Raw genomic sequence first — 19,208 nt, 5'->3', positions numbered from 1 at the left:
AGCTGCAGAGCTCTCCATCATATAACCTCTGCTACTGCCATGCCACTTATCATCTGATCAAAGCAGCCTGGCTAAGCCTGTTAAGGCTGACCAATCCACACAAACCACCAGAAGGCTGGAATTTGGCTTGCCGAAGAAAAAGTTCCATATCTGCTCTTCTGTACTGTACTAGTATTGCAATGTTATAGAGAGAAGTATCTACAATGGGGAAAATTAAATGGGCAGTTTGTCCCTCACCAGTGCTTATAAAACATCATTTATAAGACCCCTGCTTATGGTTACATGACCCCCCCCCCCACCCTTGGGACACCTAGAGGAGACCTAAGGGATGAGGGGAGTGTCTAATATTTAAGAGTAGGGTAGATTCTAACTTTTTAAGTGCCCATACAACTTAACTCGAGTCTGCACACAATTTTCTTTTAAAGACAGTCTGCAAAGCTAGGCTGCTTTTAAAATAACAAGCACTCAGCAGTGCACACATGCAAGTGCATGAAATCTGCTGGGCCTCAAAACATCCAAGCCTTATTATATACTAGGGACTTAATGGGTCTGTGAATATCAATTGAGAGAATTTACTTTTAAAGACCGGCTGCGAGGCATACTGCCTTTAAAAGGATAGCCGGCGCAAAGCAGCGCACACATGCACGTGCAGAAAATCTTCTGGGCTTCTAAACTTACATGCCACATTATCTACTAGGGACTCATAAGGTCTGTAGTTTCCAAACGTAAGTGTTCTTCTATTATCTGTACTTTTTTACACATAGCACTGGCCCTGGGCCTGGTTAACAGAGCCCAGGTTACAGTCGGTGTCAGTTAACACTAGTATCATTCAGCAAAAGCATGGGGGTGAGCAGGGCAAAGGGATGATTTTCTCACACGTTTGCAAAGGCCAGACATTGTCTTTGCTTATGCTTGTTGACATATGGATTGATGAAATAGCTTCACAGTGCAGGCACATATCTTGTGGAAAAGTCAAGGACTACTCAATAACAAACTTAACAAACTTTATAGTGATGATTAATTCAACAGTCCAAATGTCTGTAAGCACAGAGAGGTACTCCTCAAAACGACCTACTAGTAGCAGTGAGAGGTCGCAGCTTCACATAATCACGCTGATAATCAAAGTAGCCCTGGATGAAAAGCAAGACGGTATAAGATTGGTAATCGATTTACACGTACTACTGGTGGTAAATTACAATTTTACATAATTCAGAAAACTTTTAAACCTAGGCATGCAAGATTTACATACGCAGGAAGAATATGCGGCATTGGGATTCATTTAAAAGTGTGACTTTCAGCTGGGTGTCTAACCCCACAACTGGGTAGGTAGTCTATGTATTACACTGAATAACCAGCACTGGAATTTTTTTTATCACCTTTTAACTAACATTGGATTTTTTTCCCATTTAAAATGTTTCCCTCATAAGGGCTTGATTGAATAAGCTGTGCACAGTTTCTTGAAAAAGTTATTTTGCTTGCTTTAAATTCGTTTACACTTTCACTTTTTAAAAGTGCAGAACTATGGATTTGTCCAATTTCTAAAACATGGTAACACGGCGAACTTAAAGCAATTTCAGTTTGACTCGTGCTTTTGCCTCTTGAAAACTCTTTAGGTAACACGCTTGTCCCATTTCCTCCAGCCATAGGAGGCCAAATAGCTTTTGCACGTTTATTTCACCGCCTATTCGCCATTCCTATGAAAATGAGAGTATAGGTTTGGGGGTGGGTGGGAAGGAGGGGAGGGAATCATGTTGAACATTTGAGTCACTTACACCTGGATCTTCTAGGGTAACCTCTAATGTATTTGAAGCATGGAGACTGGGTTTGCCATTTTTGTCAATCACCATTACAGCCCTGATGATAATGATAGGGTGAGTTCTCTTTTAGTTACAAAGTCCTTGTTGCCCCTTAAACGGGATTCCAAGTTACGTGGTATTTGCTTTGTGCTAATTAAACATGTGCTATTTGCCCAGGCACAAACTGAACATTCCTTCCTGTAGGCCCACAAGTCTACTTATGTCAGGCAAAATCTGGAACGGAATAGTGTGCACTTCCGATTTGAGCCCCTAGGAATGGCTTTTTCCAGCCACTTGTGCATGGTTGAGGATAACAAACGAGGTTTCCAAACTTTGGAGCAAGAATCATTCACATAAACCTATCAACACTATCAAATGACACCAAAACTACCCTCTTTACCATTTTTCCAATTTATGTGTACTTATTGGTATTCTACACACATTGTGGAGCATCACAACAGAGAGCCAAGTGCCTGTGTTATAAAGTTCCAACAGAGTACCGTACACGGCTGAATACCAACCACCGATACCAACACTCCACCAAACAGAACAAGGCATATAGAATGGGCTCCTACGTCTTTTTCTCTTTTGGACACATAAACCCTGTAGGAGCAGGTGCTACGCTCTCTCCTGTCTCTATGGTCTGCAATAGATGAATCTATGTGGAGTAGCAGGATAAAATGCACCCCTGGGATTTACAACTGGAGACTGATCTCTGGATCAAACCCGCTACTCAGAAAGTACCATTCCTCTCTAGGATAAAGTCAAATGTTAGCCACACCTGGAGTAAATCCAGACACTTCCTGTGGCTGTAGTCAAGGTGAAAACATGAAGAACTTCAGTCACTATACCGCTAGCTAGCCATACAGTGCATGGTATTTAACTTTGTGATGATTGTGCTGAATAAGCAATACCTGTTTTGATGCCTGCGGGTACTCATGTCAATTTCCCTTGTATTAATGACTCCGGATTTTGTGATGAGTGTAACTTGCAGAGATGCCTAAGAGATTCTGGTCCAGTTTCACCTTTTGGTAAACACTTAAAAATGCATTTATATCAAGTCGTGGATCCCTAAAGCCTGTGGTGCTTAGATGCTAATATTCAAGTTTCTTTAAAGTTGTAATGGTTTAATAGTGCTTAAAATGATGCTGATTAATTCTCGCTGATAAACATGGCCTTGGCCAATATCTTCAATAAAGTTCATTTTTTCTGTACAGCATTTCTGATGACATCGGCATTTAATGTTTTAATCTAGCCATTATCCTGGTCCTCCTTCTCTGCCTCTTCTAGCTATGCCTCTTTCCACTTACTTTGCTCTGTCTCACATTGTATTTGTTCACCTTCTTTCCAACGGTGGCACTTTAGTGATGCACTTTTCTCTGCTTAGCCCTTTTTTTTACTAACACAGTCCTCTTGAAAGACCCCTTTTATCTCCACTCTAATTTGCCCTAAAAGCTTTCTGTTTCAATTTTCACCTTGGTAGCTGTCTTTCTGACGTGCCCTTTATTTCTACAATAATGCACTAAAACACATGCACCTTACTGTGTATTGGTCAATAGTAGTCCAGCGATAAAATTAGCAATGCATTCATTATAACAGGTATTCAGCGGCAGATCCCCAAAATATATTCCCAATCTGTTCTAGTGCAGCTCAAGGAAAAAGAGCATGTTGATCATGTGTTGATTCACTAATCTAATCAGCTCTCTGTCGCTTTTTAGCAAGGTTCGTGCGTTGTAACTCCACCGTCCTAGACACATGGGAAAAATTTATTAAAATCTAGAGCAGCGCAGAGAAGCAAGGAAGGTTCCTGCACTGAGTTGAGCTAGGAGGAGAGAGCAGGCCAGCACCACATCTGCAATGATATTGCATCGCTGCACTCTTCCACAGCACTAGCATTCTTCGGCTGCCTAGCACCGCATACCCAGCTTTGCACAATAGTGCACAAGGCTGTGTGTGATGTCTAGTATGGGTCTTGTCAATGTATATAACAAGGACCCCCTGAATGTTATGTTATGTGGTGAACTTATATCGCGCACGAATCATCGGGGGGCATCTCTGCGCTTTCCTCAGTCACACCTGGAGAGCGAAGTAGCAGGACAGAAGTCAGGGCCACTAATACAAATATGCTTTGAGGTGTTTCCTGAATGTAAATTAGTTCAATTCCTAGGTCAGGGAAAAATAATTATGAAGAAAAACAAACCTAGGCAATTGTATATTCTTGTCTACTCAATGGTATATGGGAAAATTAACAAATCAAAGAGAATTCTGTCTTTACTGTCAAGATTTTAATAGTTCATAAAAACTTTTTTATACACATCAGTTAAAAAACTGTATAACCATACAGTGTGGAATAAATCAAACATAGAGTTATAATTAACAATTCATTAAAATTAGCAATGTAAAAACCACAAATAAATAAAAAATACACAACAAAGGCAAAATAAGTGGCACAATAGTTATCGACGCGTGTTTCGGCGAACTAGCGCCTTCTTCAGGATTAGCCACAAGTTACCTGAAAAAAGAAAATATAACAATAATACACATTATGTTGAAAAAAGGGTTCTATTACTCATCTTACATCTCTATAAAAAATGCATCGACAGAACTCGTTTTCCCAAAATGGACAAGCAAGACTTATCAGCAATTTAAGTCTATAAGTGGGGTCTGCTTAAGTGCTCATCTACATCTGTGGCTACAGATGTAGATGAGCACTTAAGCAGACCACACTTATAGACTTAAATTGCTGATAAGTGTTCCTTGTCCATTTTGGGAAATTTTGATCTAGCTTTGTCAATGTACGAGTTCTGTCGATGCATTTTTTATAGAGATGTAAGATGAGTAATGAAACCCTTGTTTCAACACAATATGTATTATTGTTATATTTGTTGTAGATTGTACGTAATGCTATTTAATAAAAGTATTTTTTTATGAACCTTTTTCTTTTTTCAGGTAACTTGTGGCTAATCCTGAAGATGGCGCTAGTTCGCCGAAACGCGCGCCGCTAACTATTGTGCCACTTATTTTGCCACTTATTTTGCCTTTGTTGTGTATTTTTTATTTATTTGTGTTTTTTACATTGTTAATTTTAATGAATTGTTAATTATAACTCTATGTTTGATTTATTTCACACTGTATGGTTATACAGTATTTTAACTGATGTGTATAAAAAAACGTTTTTATGAACTATTAAAATCTTGACAGTAAAGACAGAATTCTCTTTGATTTGTTAATTTTTCCATATACCATTTTGTAGACAAGAATATACAATTGCCTAGGTTTGTTTTTCTTCATAAATAGTATGGGTCTTGTGCCAGAGATGCAGCCAATTCTGTCTTTTTAGAACAGGAGCGTGAAATGAGCTATACAGTGCTCAGAGGAAGAGAATGAATATTGAACAAGACAATATTAGTTGTTGTTCTTTAAATTTCACTTAGTGCGTCAGGGGGTAGCCAGGGAAATGTTGTGCAAACAAGGTGAGTACATCCAACCAGGTAAAACTATACTTAAACAATGGAAGTGTCCAGGTACAACTGTTGCAGTTACTGTGATAAGACGCATGGGTCAGACAAGTTTTGATATAGTGGGCTGGAGGACCAAAGGGAATGTTAGAAAAGATTGGGGAAGATTTACAAGCCCCCTGCGCCAACTTTATGCCGCCGTTGCATCCCTTCCGTGACTTAGTGGCGTTGTAAACAATGCGCCAGGATGCAACATATTTACAACGTGACGCATCTAGGGAAATGCGTCACGTCGTAAAGCCCTGCGCTACATTATACCTGCATCAGGTATAATGTAATCAGGGTGGGCGTTCTGTCTCAAGGAAGCCTTGTAAAAGTGACGCAGTGAAATCTACAAGATTTCACTCAGTCACTTTTACGACGACACTGCGTCAAAACTTTGCGCCTGCTTGAAGCAGGCGTAAGGAGTGATGCAGCATGATGGGAATAGGCATTCCTGACTATTGCTGGAGTTGCGTCGTGCTTACTACACAACTCCAGCAATGTGTTGCCTTTCTGACAAAACCTGCATCACGGATCTGTCTATCCTCGCACCACCGTGCGCTGCATTGTAAATGCGGCGCATCCATGGTATCGCAAGGCTATTTTTCAGTCAAGCAAATTAACTGGCGCATCTCTGCTAATATGCAGAGATGCGCAAGTTCTTGTAAGCCTGCCTCATAGGTTTAAGTCATATCAAAAAGGGTTTATTTAAAAAAGGCATTTACTAAGCCAGTAGATCTGCTTCTGATGTTTTAATGCACACAAGCAGAATTTGATGTTCTAATGTGCAGACATTTGCACGTGTTAGCACATTAAAGCAAGCTCTCTAGGCTTTGACAATGCTTGTTTACAATTACGACATAAACCGTTGGTGCCTTGCCAACACGGAGAAAGGTAGAAACCCTAGTGGCGTACAGCTATCTAGCAAATTTTATGTGAGTGATGGCTGGTAATGTTGTGAAATGATAATCTGGAATGGAAAACTGAACGATCCAATAAAGAAAATGGTTGTGAAATGCTACAAATCTAAGGGAATGCATTACATAATAATGATGTATTTACTGGATGGCCTGGCAGTGGCTTGTTAAAGTGATTTTTGCATTGGCAGTTGCTATTGAAATGAATGAAAGCATTCATATTTCAAAATGGCCGCCCCTTTCTGTCTGCTGAGCTGCATTTACAAGTACATTCAGTGTATCTGTAGACACAGCCTAACATGCATTGGCAGGTGGTTCTGGTGCTGTACCTATCCTGACCCCCTCCTTCCTCCCTGTGTTGTCTTTCATCGCAGGTAGCTGGGTGCTACTACAGGAGTTGGGTGTTGTGTGTCCTCATATATTTGAGATCCGCCCGCTTGGGTAATGCGTTGAGGTGATACCCGCCCTTTATTCCAGTGGGAGCAGTCTATGTGGTGGGATGGACTAGATTTAACCCCCTCCTCGACATATTGAGGAATTTCAAGTGCCGCATGTCAGTACTAAGGATCTTTTTTTTCTTTTCACACTTGTACTTCCTTTCTTTACTATGGAAAAAACACGAGTGTAAGTGCCAGGGTGCAAAGAAAAGAAGACAAGTCCATCTCATGATCAATATGGGGCTGTTTGAAAGTATGTATGTGTTCACTGACGAGGCATTCTTAAAGCAATTTTAAATGCAGTTATTACATTTTTTAACTAAAACATATGATAAAAAGTGGGCGGAAATTATGTTGAAGCCATGATCCAGCACATATATCACTGAAATTCCTTAGTTACCTATGCACGCTTAAGTTCCCGGTGAACTACCCAAAACTTCAAATATAACATCACAACTAACACAGCAATCACAATGGTGTCATTGTGACATCACTTATCATATTGCCAATTACACCATTAGCTACACCTCTGCATTGACGCACAATTTCACTTTTCAGATTCTTTTCTGCCAGTGGAAATTCAGTCTTTCTTCCATATGAAATTTTTTATGGCTATGCGAATTTGTCAGCTGTATAGGCAACAATTCATGTCCTATTAGAAAATTAAAATTTGCAAATTGAATTATCTGGATGGCCCCAAGCACTGCAGAGTTGATGAAAGCTCGCTTCAGTTTAGTTCTCTGGTTTATGCTTTAATGCGTGCCTTCAAGCGGATTGGCATATTGTTATCAGGAGGAATAGATGTGGTTTCAAGCCCACGACCCTGTGATCCAAATGTACTCTTTGTGTGTCCTGCATTGGCAGAGAGAATGAAACTTAGGGGTCTTATCACAAAACAGTCCTAAATTAATCTGTGCCATAAACCTGCGAATGGCCTTATTATACCCCTCATATGTATATAACACATGGTGGAAACAAAGCCTGCGATGCAACTGTGTGAAATGATGTATGCCATAACAAGCGTCGAGGAGTGCGGTATTCTCAAGCATTCTGGATGCAGGACCGTTTTCTTTACCCTAAATATATGTAGTGTGAACTTTCCATAGTTCCCTTAACCATGGAACTAGGAAATTGGTGACATTTAAAACACATCTTGTGATTTCGTCTTCGTGTTTAAAAAAATGTGGTGTTCACTTCTAGCACTTACATTAGATTTTAAGGTAATAAGTATGGGAAATGCACTTATCTATGATCACCACAGCCCACAAAGCTTCATTTATTTGGGGGCTCATGATTTGCATTGAATTGCATTTCCCAGACCTCTCCTCTTACTCCACAGCCAGCAAAACAAATCCATAACTGCTTAAGTTACTCACACTTGGCGCAGATTCCTTGCATGCACACCTAGAGGTTTTTGACTTGGTGATTTTGCAGCCAATTAGAATGCTGATTTATGACTTTTCTTATGTGTAAAAAATGGTTACACCCGTGAAGCAGAAATGAACTGCTTGGTTTGGCCCCTCTGGATGGTTCCCATTTGTAGAAACAAGATGGCCTCTGTGAAGCAAGTGGATAGGTTGGGAATGGTGCAGCCATTTTGTTGCTAGTGAGGGAACTTTGATAGATGACAAAGGCTTGGCTTAAAAGCAAATAGAGGAAACCGAGAATAGACCGCAAGTGATGAAAGGCACCTACAGCATCCCATTCTCTCTTACACCGCTACTGCCCTGTTTAATACCACTTATAAGAGACCAATTTTCCTAATGCCGATGGTTTCAATTAAATATCCATTATGACTTTTTTTTTATTCTCGCGGCTGCTAGCCCAATCCAGTCCCATCACAGCCTTTTCATTCCCCAAATACAGTGAGAAATAGATTACGGATGAGAGATTTTGATTAAAATCCAGCTCCCTGACCTTTCAACGTGTGATTGCGTTTAACATTTTCTTTCCGCGTCTACGGCGAGCGGCGCTTGACAATATTATAAAGCAGGCCGGAGCAGGTGGCGCGCATCTGAGGTTTCATTTCCAAGGAGCAGGGCTTCGCTCTGTTTGCGTGGAGCACCTGTCTGAAAGCCCACTTCACCATTCCCAGCCCAGCATAATTTATTCCATGTGCAGGAGCGCACTTGCGCACTGGCAATAAAGAAATAATAGATTTGCAGTGCCCTTTTCAGCATCACTGGCATATGGCGGATGACTGATTGCCAATTTTATAATGTGCAAATCTGCAGAGTGACCTTAGTGTCGAGCGGAAGAGGATTCCTCTATGTCCAAATTGTGAGAACTTGGCAAAATCCTCTCATTTTCCCCTGCTATCCTCTCTCTGCTAAACTTGGGTGCATAGAAAAAAGTTTAAATGCCTGTCTTTAGTATGACATGAAAAAGGTGATATACACATTTACAAACATCTTTTTAAATGATTGATACCCCTTGTGAAGTCTTCCTACACAAGTATGAGTTGGTGCATATCTTGAAATGAGCAATTTCATACAGTCCCTCTTGTATCTAAACAATAGTCAAAATTTCTGATTTTATGAAGTTACATCTGCTCTCCATAGTCAAGCTAAAATGACCTGGATACATTATTTCATACATTGTATTCTTGGTTGCCTGGTAAGGTGATGTTCGCTATTCACATGTTCAGCTTGTCCTATATTTCCTATATTTTCCTATATTTCAAGAACGTGTCCTCCTCCCTCTAGTGTTCAAAGTGATTCTTCCCATTGAAGCCAACTTTTCCATCTCTTGCGTCCAGTCTTAATCTTCCTGGCTGATTCCCAGTCCTTTTAGCACTATAGGTTAGCCAAGAATGAGGGCCGCTTCGGTCCACCCTCATGTTGTTGATGTGAAGGCGCCGCCCTTCATAGACAAGTCGTGAAGAGCAAAGGTCTGTCAGTCTGTCGAAAGTGGCGGGTGTTGTCACAATTAGTCCTTGCAGTAGATCAGCCCCCAGTTCTACTTCTGGAAAGACTAACGGCAAATATATCATTATAAACGTTTCTTATTGTATCTCCAGGTTTTACCAGAATTAGGGAACTTCAATTTCTACATTTTTTGCAGAGCCTTTGTAGTATTACATTTTCATTGAACTTACGGCGCACGCACCCATTTAACAGAAGAGCTTTGGAAGTTTCTGACTTTCAGGGAGTTCGCCTCTTCACACTCTATTGTCTCAGTGTCTAAATACCTTGGTTCGGTTGGTGGCACTGGATGAGAACTTTCCAACAAATGTGGAGCTCAGATCAAATTCCTTTACAGCGTCTGGTGGCAAGAGTGACATGGTTTCAAATGCAAGAGTGTGACATCCTGAGATGCAGCTGTGGCACGCATTAGTGACTCTCATCGAATGGTGCATATCATATTACTCTGCGTTTTTGGCATCATTTAGGTCTTAAACAGCTTCTGAAAGGAGAAATATCCTTCTCCTTCACAAAAAAGTTGCTCTACGGTGACTCGACAGAGGAGGGAATGGGCAGTCCAGGCAGTGGTGGCCCGTGGATGGAGTTCCGTGGGGCGGTGAGGCGGGGTGGGGAATGGTGGGGGTAGTAAACACTGGAATATGGATGAACGGAGGTAAGTAAACAATTAAATGCATAAAACAAATTTCGTTGCACGTGCTGCATCGCATTTGCCCGCTACTGAGTCCAGGATACCATTGCACTGCATGAACACCATCAATAAAGCTGAAAACTAATTTTGAAACTCCCTTCCAAAGGAACCACTGTGATCATGACTATGTTCATAGGATACTTCACACAAAATAAGTCTTAAAGTCCTGGATTATCCCATGTAAGTGTTCCCCCATGCTTACTCTTCAGCCCTTAGCACTAGCAGCATGTTCCACAACTTGCTCTGTGCATCACCAGCCCTGTGGACTACCGTCCCTATGCACGTTACCCTATGCACAAAAAATCCTGGAACTAAAGTTAAATGCATTGTGATCATTAGTTCTGTGAAGATTCCCAGTGGGTTTACAGCCATATGTTTTCATGTGTTCCAGCACAGTAAGTGCCTTCCCAACTTGACACTAGTAATACATTAAAATATAATTATGCTAATTCAGAACTAGCGTCTTATCCCCGATGGGTATAGTGAGGAAGACGGAATGGATGTTGAGTGCATGGTGGAAACGAGGCCAAAACCAGTAGGTGATCATCCCAAAAGGCTTCGAAACAGGTTTCTGACCAGGCCCTAGCCCGTTTTCATGGACATTCCTCACCAGGAGGGGGATATGATTAATTTGAAGACTGTTGAATTGAAAGGTCTAAGCCTTGATTTAACGAAGCCATTCAGCAGAACCATTAAACAGCATCATTGCTATAACTGGGCTTGCTTTCCAGAGAGATCGAGTGGGTTAGTGTTAATTCGCTGTATGGTTTTCCTACTGGTAAGTTCCAGCAGCTAAGAACGTCACATGTACTTACTGTAATTTACATTTTATCAGTCAGTGCTCTTGGAATCCTCAATGCCAAAGAACAATCAGAATCAAGTACCACACATGCGGTGCCAGAACCCTCCTATCAAACTACCTAGAGGTTGCATACTTATAGATCACAGTGTCACCTATAGCTCTACAAACATCAGAGACGTTATTTGCCCAGCAGCAGCCTCACCCTGCTTTGCACTCACCTATATATAATCTTATTGAGCACCAGGCATCCTTGCCTGTGCCAAAAATACATACAATATCATTGTATATAATAGTTCTGTAATGTTTATGCCTTGCAACCTTTCTAAATGTGCTTTTAATCATTTTGTAAGGCAAGAGGAGTTCGTGATGACCTTGGGATAACCTTGCTCTGTTACAGTTTTTTTCAGCAAATTGAATAATTTATTGAAGCGATATCCCGTAATGAAAGGTGGCTTATGTCAAGGAACACGCCAAAACGATGAGCACAATTAAATGTTCTATAATTAAAATACCTCGTATGAGAGAGCTAGTTTACTGTCATTTCAAATTAAAATCTGGCTCCGGAAGCATTTCGAGCACTGTGCCAAGCAGGTGGATCTTTATGGGCAGAGTCAACCATCAAGTTATAAAAACTATGCCTAAATGAAAATTTAATATAATTTAGAGAGACATCTATGTAAGGTCCTTGTTCAGCAGTCAGAAGGAAATGCCTTCGCATTAACCTCGAAAAGGAAACATTATGTAAAGGTCATGGTCAATGGACACAGCTATATCACTGGACATCAACGAAGTTGTGATAAATTCTAATTACTTTCTAATGTCCGCCCACATTAGTTCATTTAAAGCAAAGTGGGACAACATAGGTCTAGAGGGGAGGAGATTGGATCCCTTTCAGACTTTATGAATAACCGCAGGCTGTAAAATATGTCCATTTAGGTTAATAGTATGTGAATTTGTCTCTGATGGATATCCCGAAGACCTGTCATGGATCCAGCCCTGCTGTGCGTACATTGTACACCTTGATTTAAAGAGTAGCCAGTGATGCCAAAAAAACTCTTGGCTCATACAACAGTTTATGGGCACTTTTAACATTGTACTACTGATTATCGACCTCCAGAATATCATAGTTACATAAAAATGGAGGACAGAATATTGAGGGCCAAAATATCGAAAGGTAAGTGCATGTAGGGAAATGTATATTGACTATACCGAACTCGACATCTACGTACCTTGAAGATATATGTACCACGTAGGTACATGTATGTGAAGATAGGTATAGAGAATGTAGATGTACTTACCTGTCAATATTTTTTTTTAATATGTTGTCCTTGATATTGTATTCAATCGATATTCTTGGATCGACATTGAGTGTGGACACCTACTTCATACCTGTGTGGTAATGTTAATAATGCATGCTGTTGATGGCTAGAGTATTAGAAAAAAAATAATCAATAGTTCAAAAATAAAAGCAAACAACTCATTATTTTGATTAAACTCATCAATACAGTAAAGTTAAGAATGTATTCCAAATTAAGGATAGTTTAATCTAACAATAAACCTGGACTGATCGTCATTTGGTATGCAAGGTCTGATTTCAATTTAATAACGATGTAGTTGTCTATAATCATTCTAGAAAAAAATGATATTACATCTGCCTACACCTGACTGATAATTTCAGCCGTATCTATGAGGTGGGGTTAGAGAACTGTTATATTGTGAATTAAATGTACGAAAGAAGTCATAGATTGATAAAAAAAATTTAATGAACACTTGACTCTCCATAGATAAATAATGTTCGCTGTGTCACTGCATTTCATTAGTGCTAGGTTACCTTTTCATCTGACTGTAATGAGACCATCACATTGTCTTCACCAAAAAACTTCCGCCATTTATGACCACATTCATCCCTCTTTGCTCAGTTATTTATTTCCTGAATTTAGGAATATGGTTTTTGCATCCAATGTGGTATATAAGAGTTTGTGTAAATAGGCTGTTAAGACAACACAACTAGAACATGTGTTTTGTGTGCAGTGCTCCAACTTGTATTTATCAATGAAACTTTGACCTGCTCAATATTAATGTTCAGTGCAAGTGAACAATACAAGACAAGAGCTTTGGTACCTGAGATGTTCCCAATATTGTCACACATATAATGAGAATTCACACATATATCAGAACATTTCAAGCAATGGGACAAAATCAGCAGTGCCAGCACAAACCCCTCCTACTCTGCCCCATACTTCTAAATATACATCTTAAATTCAAAATTGATGGTTTGTGGGATGTGCAGAATTGCTAGTGTATGAAAGCTATGATACAAAGTAAGGGTTCCTAAAACAGGCTGAAGGTGAGACATATCTGTCTTTTGGCTTTGTCAAATCTTGCTTTGTCATGGTTTTGGTAAAACTTAATTGTTGGGGTAGCTGCCAGTCCCCCCCCGCCCCCCCGATATAAAAAAATAAATAATTGTCTATAGGCAAATCATTTTTTTGGTCTAAAAGGCACACTTTGTCGTAGTAATCCCTGACCCTCACTGAAGGCAATTACTTTGCGTGTGAGTGTGCATCTTGTAAAAGAGCAGAATACCATCACTCAGAGTAAAGTTAGCCAATCGCTGAAGTGGGCGGACCCATTGCCACATGCTGTATACTGTAGTCAGTGGAATTAAACAGTGAATGGCAAAACAACAGACCAATGGATGAAGAGGGCTTGCTAAAGGACCCTATACGTAAATATAGTATATAAATAATTTAATTAAAATCAAGCCAAAATGTCTTGACTAGTACCAGACCTAAACAGTGAAAACATCATTCTACGTCTAAACATTTCTTCAGTTACCTCCGAAAATGTACGAAGTCGCTGTTTATGATATGGAATCCTACTCAACTGGAATCAAAAACTCTGGGTAGCATGGACCAAGACTGAAGAGCAGCATTGACCAGCCTCGGTTTTGTATATTAATTTCCATCACACTCATCCATCCATTTGCTGAGCCTGGCACTTTCAGAAATGTAAAACAAAGAAATCTAAGTAAGTCTTACGTGAACAGACTACGGACAGGACGTTGTACAGCCACGGCCGGCAGTGGGAGGAAATGCAGGGCGGTGACGTGGGGAGGGGAGGGGCAGGGTGGGGGGTAGTAATGTATGGATTACGGAGTTTTATAGGTAAGTAATGTGGGACCATAGGTAATAATCTGATTTGATGCATCCATCCTTTCTCAGGGTCATTGCGGTGATTTTGAGCACAGCAGGTGTTCGCCATTTTTCTGCCCTCTTCCTCTGTACTTGATACTTCTAAAAGACACCTTTGCTGCTGTTCTAGACCCATCCAAAGCGAGCAAGACTGACCGTATAAACGCCATCTCACACAGGCCATAGAATGATGCACTGCCTGGGATGGCATGTGTAAAATGCCAGTCTGAGGATGTCACACTTGAAGCAGGGCCCAAAATGTGACATGTTCAGCCTTCATGACACAGAACACAACACTGACGTTTGCCCTAACGCAATGGATTTTGTCTAACACAGGGAACAACGTGAGGTGCTGCACGCTCCATTAGAAATAGCCTCAGACCTGCTCCTCAGGCCGCAGCAGTCCAATTTTCAGAGCCATTATATCGGCAGCTTTTCTCTTTAGAGCGACATCCCCGGCGCTGATTAAAATGGCGGTTTATCGAAGCGGATGTCGCTTTCCTGGGAAATGGGATGTGACTACGAACGCTTTCCACACAGTGCACCTCGTGGGAATCTTCCATTCTAGTTTTCAGCCCAAAAGTAACCCTTGTTTCCGCCTAAAGAGGGGAGTAGAACCACAGACGCAGTTCTAGCATGTCTTCCGTGGAGTCGTGGCACTTGATGGAACACAACGGTGCTTCATTTAGAGCAGCGATTTTGTTTTTCAAGTTTAAGAAAGGTTTATTTCAACAACATTTTAAAAGCGGTACAAACACATGTAAATATATAATGTTCATAGAAAATAGGACTGTCAATAAAAGACAAGAAAGGATGAAATTGAATGTATAGAATCAACATTATTTTATACTGAGAGAGCGCAAACTGATTTAAATGAATGAGTACATCACACTTACCTGTAGTAAGCACAAATCATGAAGAGAAATGCCATGAGTGCTAATAGTATCTGCAAATATATTCAAAAATGTATAGCTAATATAGAGATTTAAGTAGAAGTGGAACTAATACAGAAATGTGTGACATTATATGATTTTAGTAGACGTGATTATTTCTTAATCTATGTCGTGTAGCTGTTAACATGTAAGATGGCAGGTGGTTAAACGCAGAACGTGGTAGGCCTCAGGGCCAGAGCTGGAGGGAAAGGGAAGGTGGTTCTTTTCACGACACAGATTGTATTAAGGTTTTTGGTCATTGCATTAAATAGGCCATGATTTATAGAAATGTTTACTTAATAATAGAATAAGAGTATTAACATGCTTTAATTAATGAAGAAGTTGAATATTATAATCGTTATGAGAAATATTGTAGGCCTGAAATGTTTTAGCATTGATTTACACGTACATGTCTGGGCTGAGAAATGTTGCAAGCCTTTTTAGAAGTATATGAGAGTTGGGTTCTTGGCTGCAGATATCTGTCTGCAAGGGATAAGGGGGGATCCAATTATAAATGAATGAATAGAGGTCTGTTCAGTAGACGGCCCAGACATGGAGGAGGGTTCCGGAATGTTTAAGGGGTATCAGCGGGCCGGAGAAGAGTCTGAGAAGCAAGGTCAACTCTAACGTCTGAGGCCCAATACAAGGCATCATGGAAAAAGCCAGAAGATGCACCACGTGAGGGGCGTCTCGAAAGGGGCGTCTCAAATGTTGTAGACTGTTTTGTATTAGGGACAGCACCCCTGGGTGGAGTTAGAGCAGAGACCTGAGGACCCTTTAGAGAGCGGATGGGTAGGCAGAGAGGGGTCATGACTGGAGAACTATAGGTTTTCACCAAGAGACTTAGAGTGGGTGACTTCCCTTGGGGGTCATTCACTGCTGACACCTTTGTTAGGTTGGGATTTGGTTAAGTAGGGATACCATCTAGAACAGGGTAGGGACGCCTAACCTGTGTGTTTTTCCTCCAACCTAAATGAAGGAGAGATATGCGTCAATGCTGATAGCTTTATTATTTTTAGAACTTGTGTTAGTGATTTCTGTTGCTCGTCTGAGGGCTTTCCGAGAGCACATGTATGTAATTGGACCTGTGTATCTCGTGAATCTCATTCTGAGATGCCTGTATTTGCAGCTCATTATATCTTTACAATAAACTTTTGAAAACTAGAAGTTGTCCGTGATCTTTGGGAGCAGAGTCTTTTATTGGGTGAACTAACTTGGAAATGGGTGTACTGTTTTCCTCCAAGACAGGCAACAAAGGTTCAGTCGACCAGATCGAGGTTTAGATCAATAGATATAAGGTATCGATCAAAATCTCGCCCTTTCAGTTGGTAGCTATAGAGGATGGTTGCCTTCTTGAGGACGGTGACCTAGGCCAGGTTAGCTTACCCCAAGGCCCCTAGAGATCGATGATCGGAAGAACAGCCCGCTGAAGAAGATCCGGATGACGTGAGACAGAAAAGGCAGCAGTATCGGTCGAGAGTGAGTATAAAGGGTTATGCGTGTTAGATTGCGGTGTTTTGTATTGTATCTATGTTGTAATGTCTGGCGGAGTTGAATGTCTGTAGAGTGACTGTGGAACAGGTTGTGAGCGCGCGCAACCGGTGGAAATCTTAAGTTCAAGGAGAGCTTAAGTGGTTCGGGTGTATCGGACACCCAGAATAATTGTCAACTAGAGTGAAGGGGGTCATGAGGTACCATTGATCACCCGAAAGACCGAGATAGGGGGAACGTAAGAGTGAGTGCGTGAGTAACGGACGCTGGTCGGAAGTTACTGTGTGTGTAAGCAACCTATCAGAGAGACGATAGACATTTCGTCAGTTGTGTTGACAATTACAGATAGACTGTGGACGTACAGTCGAGAGAGAAGTGACCGCTTGGTCGGAAGTAGTCATTTTTCGGTGTATGAATGGGACGCATGCATAACCGGGAGACGAGTTGAGAAAGGAGGGGTGCTGCTGCGAAGCGGAGAAAAGTGACGTCAGAAAGTGTCGCGCTGTGATTGGCCGACCGGAGAAAGACCGCGCTGTGATAGGCCAGCTAGCGAACACGTCAGACAGGGTCGCGACGTGATTGGCCGACCGGAGAAAGACCGCGCTGCGATAGGCCAAGCTAGCAAAGCCGCGACAGGATTGGTGGATTGTCATCAGGAAGTAAACAGAGTAGCGAGGCTGGATTTTGTGCGCATAATTATGAAGTGTTTTAAGTGGCTGAAAGCGGTGTTTAAGAAAGAGAAGCGAGGATCGTATGAAGGGGAAGAAGCCCCGCCGGAGGGTACGCCAGCTCGTTACATGGCAGTAAATGTTGGGTTGCATACGATCCTTTGGATATCAGAGTGGAGTAAGATTACTGAAGGAAATGAGGAACTGACGTTCCCGAAGTACGGGACGTTCAGATTAGAGGTGTTACATCGATTAAAATCAGTCATGACCTCAATGAGACCCTTGCCTAGACCAACCCAGTTTGAAGCTCTTGATGCATGGCTTAGGGCAGCGCATGAAAAGAATATGAACAGACGACAAGAAAGGGTGAAACGATCGGTAAGGGCAGTACAGGATGCCAGGTGGGATGCGGATGCTAAAAGATGGAGAGTGCATAACATGGAAGTAAATAAACTGTACCCAGTGTTAGAGGCGCCAGTAAATAAAAGCCCCCTAGAAGAAGATGAGGAGAGCGAAACAGAGGATAGCCTGATAAACAGATTATTGACAGACAGGCCACCCCCGTATAATAGAGCAGGGGGAGAGGTCGAGAATACTGAAGGAGAAAAGGGGGGCAATGCAGGAGAGCATAGACCGCTTCCCAGTTCAGAGTGGGATCCTGAGCCAAAGAAAGAGCTGTCCCAGCCTAGTCAGGTGCAACAGGTAGTCGGTAGGTTTGTGGTACAAAGAGCGCCGGAAACGGAAAGCGCCACATCCTACCCATTACCAGATGCACTACAGGTACCTGTTACCATAGGTCCTATAATATCGATATATGACCAAGAGAGAGCAAGAGGGGAAGAACGGAAACGGAAAGACAGAGAAAGAGCAGAGGAGGCAAGGAGGAACGATACCACTAATTCCCCAAGTCAGATGCCGATACCCAGAGAGTGGAGCACCCCGATGCACACAGGAGGGGACCCAGGAGGAGATCCTGGGGGCCCTAGATGGCCAATGGATTTGAGGGGATCTGGACGAAAATCCTTTCAAGAGTTAAATGAGTACATGAAGCAGTGGGATGAGGCAGTGAAGGCTCAAAAGAACATCATCGCTGCGGAAGCAGAAAGGGAAAGTCAGGACAGCAGAGCACGGACTCACTGCGGGGCTGGGGAGAGTAGCCCGGAGTGGGACTGTAGAGGGAGTAGGGGAGTCACCCATTGGGCCCGGGGAGGAGATAGAACGGACCTGGAAAACGGGGGCCCCGGGAGTGGAGGGGTGGCGCGCCCAATACTCAGTGAAGGGGAGAGGAGAGCGCAAGAGTACAGAAATAGCTTTAAGTGTCCACACTGTGTGCCCGGCACCAGAGAACTGAATGGGAGTTGTGAGAGGTCGCACCATAGACCCTGTGATGATGGAAATGAGCGCAGCTCAGGGAATATGGGGAACCAGGAAGGATCGTATCGGATACTGAGCGATACGAGGCAAAGGGAGTGTAGCGACCAGAGGGAAAATAACAGAGAGATGTGCGGTGAGAGGAGAGAAGAAGATGAGAGTGGGCAGAGCAAGAGTAGGGGTAACAGGCCCGTGTTCCATCACCTTCCAAGATCGGATGGCCGAGCATGGGACCTGGAGAGATGGGAGCAAGGGAGACCACTCATTAACTCTCCCGAGCCCAAACGAAGAGCTCGAAGTTGGGATGGTAGGGAGACCAGTGAGCCCCCTTCGAAAGACATATTGCGAGCTGAGATAAAAGCCAAGAGACTTGATGTCGCCAGCTTAAGGTCAGATCTGGATGACATGGTAGATGGTACCCTGCCTTTAGAAAGAATGGAAATGTATGAACAGGATGAAATACTGTATATGGCAAAGGACATTACTCG

The 19,208-nt window shown here is 42.0% G+C and overlaps 1 protein-coding gene across 1 annotated transcript in view; it reads left to right on the top strand.

Annotated features, from left to right (window-relative positions):
* Positions 1-1,811: 1,811 nt before the first annotated feature.
* The window catches only part of NXPH1 (neurexophilin 1), a 71,567-nt gene continuing 54,170 nt past the window's right edge, over positions 1,812-19,208 (top strand). Inside the window, exon 1 of the mRNA XM_078662848.1 lies at positions 1,812-1,871. Coding sequence (XP_078518974.1) covers positions 1,812-1,871 — 60 coding nt within the window. The remainder of the gene's footprint in view (positions 1,872-19,208) is intronic.

This window comes from Lissotriton helveticus, chromosome 10 (assembly GCF_964261635.1).
Source record: "Lissotriton helveticus chromosome 10, aLisHel1.1, whole genome shotgun sequence".
NCBI lineage: Eukaryota > Metazoa > Chordata > Amphibia > Caudata > Salamandridae > Lissotriton > Lissotriton helveticus.
Note: the sequence above shows the minus strand (reverse complement) of the source record. Positions and strands in the feature narration are given on the sequence as shown.